At 50.1% G+C, this 3,498-nt stretch overlaps 1 protein-coding gene across 1 annotated transcript in view; it reads left to right on the forward strand.

The window, feature by feature from the left end:
• Positions 1 to 1,722, forward strand: part of LOC107043189 — a 3,686-nt gene extending 1,964 nt beyond the window's left edge. The window contains exons 2-3 of the mRNA XM_015264557.1: positions 4 to 1,147; positions 1,277 to 1,722. Coding sequence (XP_015120043.1) covers positions 4 to 1,147; positions 1,277 to 1,722 — 1,590 coding nt within the window. The remainder of the gene's footprint in view (positions 1 to 3; positions 1,148 to 1,276) is intronic.
• The last annotated feature ends 1,776 nt before the right edge of the window (positions 1,723 to 3,498 follow it).

Consider the following 3,498-nt stretch of genomic DNA (forward strand, 5'->3'; position numbering starts at 1 on the left):
CAGGCTCATTGGAGATTGGTACCGGGCAAGGAGAATCCTGCAGACTGTGCATCTCGAGGTCTATCAGCGCACCAACTGGTATGTCGTAAGCTCTGGTGGAAAGGGCCACCATGGCTTCATCAAGACTGCTCATCATGGCCAACTCACGCTCTGGAAAAAGACCTCAGCGCAGACCTCGAGGAAAAGCCAGGAGTTCTCCTACATGTAAAAGCTCATCCAATCGCGCTCTGGAATCTCGTCGACAGATTCTCATCGTTCAACCGACTGCTCAGGGTCACAGCAATCTGTCGACGATTCATAGCTCGGCTCAGGAAAACCCCCAACTCTTCTCTTCGATACCTGCTCACTCTTAGTGATCTTGAAGAGGCTCGCATCCTCTGGATCAAACTTACGCAGGCAGCTCACTTCAAGGATCAACTCAGAGCGATCTCACGAGGGGAAAGGTTCAGCAAATCCCACCCCCTCACCAAGCTCACACCCTTCATCGATCGCCAAGGGGTATTGAGGATAGGAGGACGGCTCAAGTTTGCTCACATAGGCCCGGAGAGCCGGAACCAAGTGATTATTCCGAAGGAATCTCAACTGGCTCAGCTACTCATCGGACAGGCTCATCTAAGGACACTCCACGGAGGCACACAGCTCACCCTCAGGCAGCTCAGAAGTAGCTACTGGATACTCGGAGGTCGAGCACCAGTACGCTCCTTCATCCTCAAGTGCGTTAACTGCACTCGCCAACGTGGAGTACGCGCTCAACAGCTCATGGGCCAGTTGCCACCAGCCAGACTCACTCCCGCTCGAGCCTTTCTCAACACTGGGATCGACTATGCCGGCCCAGTGTCTCTACGGTCCTGGAAAGGGCGGGGACACAAGTCGTACAAAGGCTGGTTGGCTATCTTTGTCTGCATGACCACCTCAGCGGTCCATCTCGAGGTCGTGTCAGACTACTCAGCCGAGGGGTTCATCGCGGCGTATAGACGCTTTTCAAGTCGGCGTGGGATCGCTCATTCCTTGTTCAGTGACTGTGGGACCAATTTCCTTGGCGCTGACAAGGAACTAAAGAAGCTCTTCTCGTCAGGATCAGCTCAATCAAGACAGCTCGCACAGCTCCTCATCAATGATGGGACTCAGTGGTCCTTCAATCCTCCAGGTGCTCCGCACTTTGGAGGGAAATGGGAAGCGGCGGTGAAGTCGGTGAAGTTCCATCTCACCCGGACGATCGGAGAGGATCTGCTCACTTTTGAGGAACTCACCACTTTGCTCGCTCAAATCGAGGCAGTGCTCAACTCACGACCACTGGAACCGCTCACGGATGATCCTGATGACTGTTCAGCCTTGACACCAGGGCATTTTCTCATCGGTCAGGCTCCCACAACTCTTCCAGAGCCATCTTTAGAGCAACTCAACGTCTCAAGGCTCTCTAGATGGCAGCTCATTCAGCAGAAGCTTCAAGGATTCTGGAAGAGGTGGTCCACGGGATATCTCCAACGTCTTCAAGCGATATCCAAGTGGCACCATCCGACTCATCAGATACGGATCGGCTCACTGGTTCTACTCACGGACGAGAGATTCCCGCCAGCGAAGTGGCCTCTCGCCCGAGTGACCGCTCTGCACCCAGGATCGGACGGACTCACCAGGGTAGTCACCATCAGGACTGCTCAGACGACGCTGACAAGGCCAATCGCCAAGCTCGTCCTCTTGCCCATCTCACCTTCAGGGGAATAGAACCAGGACAGCTCACCGGCTTCTCACCGTTGGACTTCGTCAACTTCGACGGATTTACGACCCTGACCAACCGACGGGGTTCAACGTGAGAATGACAGCAGCCAACGCAGAAGGGATTTACGACCCCCGACGTCTAGGATGCTGCCATGCCTAGCCAGCGCACCTTCCGGACGGTCTCACGGACTCACTCATGGGTGACAAGCTCCGACAGCTCACCAAAGAGCGTTTTGAATTTTGTTTTTTGTTTCAGCTCACCATGGCTCTACTCATTATGGTTGCGTCAACAACTTTACAGTTGCCGACGGCCGGGGAGAATGTTGGAAATCCTGTCAGCTGACAGGTCCCTCACACTAACGCACGCAAGGCTCATCCATTCTCTCCCCACTCACGCACACCTGACGCGCTCACCTCAGATGACCGGGGGTTGTTAATTCGGACACCTGAGGCGCCACGTCCTGGACAGCTCCTTATTACCATATGATCTATATTAAATTAGGTCAGGTGACCATCGAATTAGGGCACGTGGCACCTGTAAGCCCGTGTCTCTCTCTCATTCGTTTCCGGGATCTAGTTAGAGACACTTCTTTTATTGTACTGCTCTTCTCTAGTGACTCGGGTTAACTCATTGTATCAGCTCAATTATTACCAATTCAATGAATTAGTCGGCTCATTATTATCGGTCCGCTCATTATTACGGTTGCTCAGTGACTCAATCTCTAGTGACTTATTTATTGTGAACATTTTCTTTGACAAATACAGTGAATTTGTGACCACGTGCACGTGTTCCGCTCATTTCTTGGTTCTACTCATCCCACTCCCCGTAATCCGACTCCAACTCATCCATCCGCACAATTAATTCCCCGATCCAGGCATCTCATCAAACAGATAACCTCGCTAATTATCATTACAAAAGATCTCTCTGGAGATTTCCACTGCTCACCGGGATATCCAAAACTCAAAATAATTCAGCACACAGGCGCCAGTAAATCTATAATCCCCTGAAGAGGTAGAATTTCCAAACTCCGATAAATTACTTCTTAATTTTTACACAACAGTTCCAGAAGCTCTACAGGTCTCGATGCCGTCCAAACTAGAAGTGTCGTTATCACAATGCTAACCGACTCGTCAGCTTCTCCTTCAACAAATCAGTCATATGATTGGCTTGGACACCATCGATTGTCCGCTCTGGTTGGTTAATACTATCCAACTCAACCAAACCCAACAGCAACACATGTGTCAATTCACGTTCACCACAATCAACAACGACGTGAGTTCTCCAAAATTCATGACACATTCTACTGGGGAAAATCATCCAATGATTTTTCCACAATTAACAATGATTTTGCTGGACGTCTAACGTCAGTCCAGTCCTTCTCCTCTAATCGACAAGTTCGTCACCTGAATCCCAACTTCCGGTCCAGTATGGAGAGTAATCCGCCATGCTTCATATTCCTAGCCAATGCCAATGTTAGCAACGCCACTCGATCTTCCACATAACTCCCTCCACCGCGGGAACCATTCGACCAATTTGAATGTAACGTGGTTCGATAATCGTGTTTGACCTCGGGGACTCCAGGGTTCGCTACTTGCGAATGGAATTTCATCTCCAGTTCCTTATAAATTTCCAAGGCTCCAAATCCCTCGATATCGTCCAATGAGCAGTGAGCACAGAAAGAGGAGAGAGAGAGAAAGAAGATAAGGAGTTTATTGTTTAGAAATTTAAACAAATTGTTGTAGAGAGAGATAGAGAGAGAGAGAGAGAGAGAGAGAGAGAGA

This window comes from Diachasma alloeum, unplaced genomic scaffold (genome assembly GCF_001412515.2).
Source record: "Diachasma alloeum isolate Michigan unplaced genomic scaffold, Dall2.0 Dall_scaffold_00552, whole genome shotgun sequence".
Lineage (NCBI taxonomy): Eukaryota > Metazoa > Arthropoda > Insecta > Hymenoptera > Braconidae > Diachasma > Diachasma alloeum.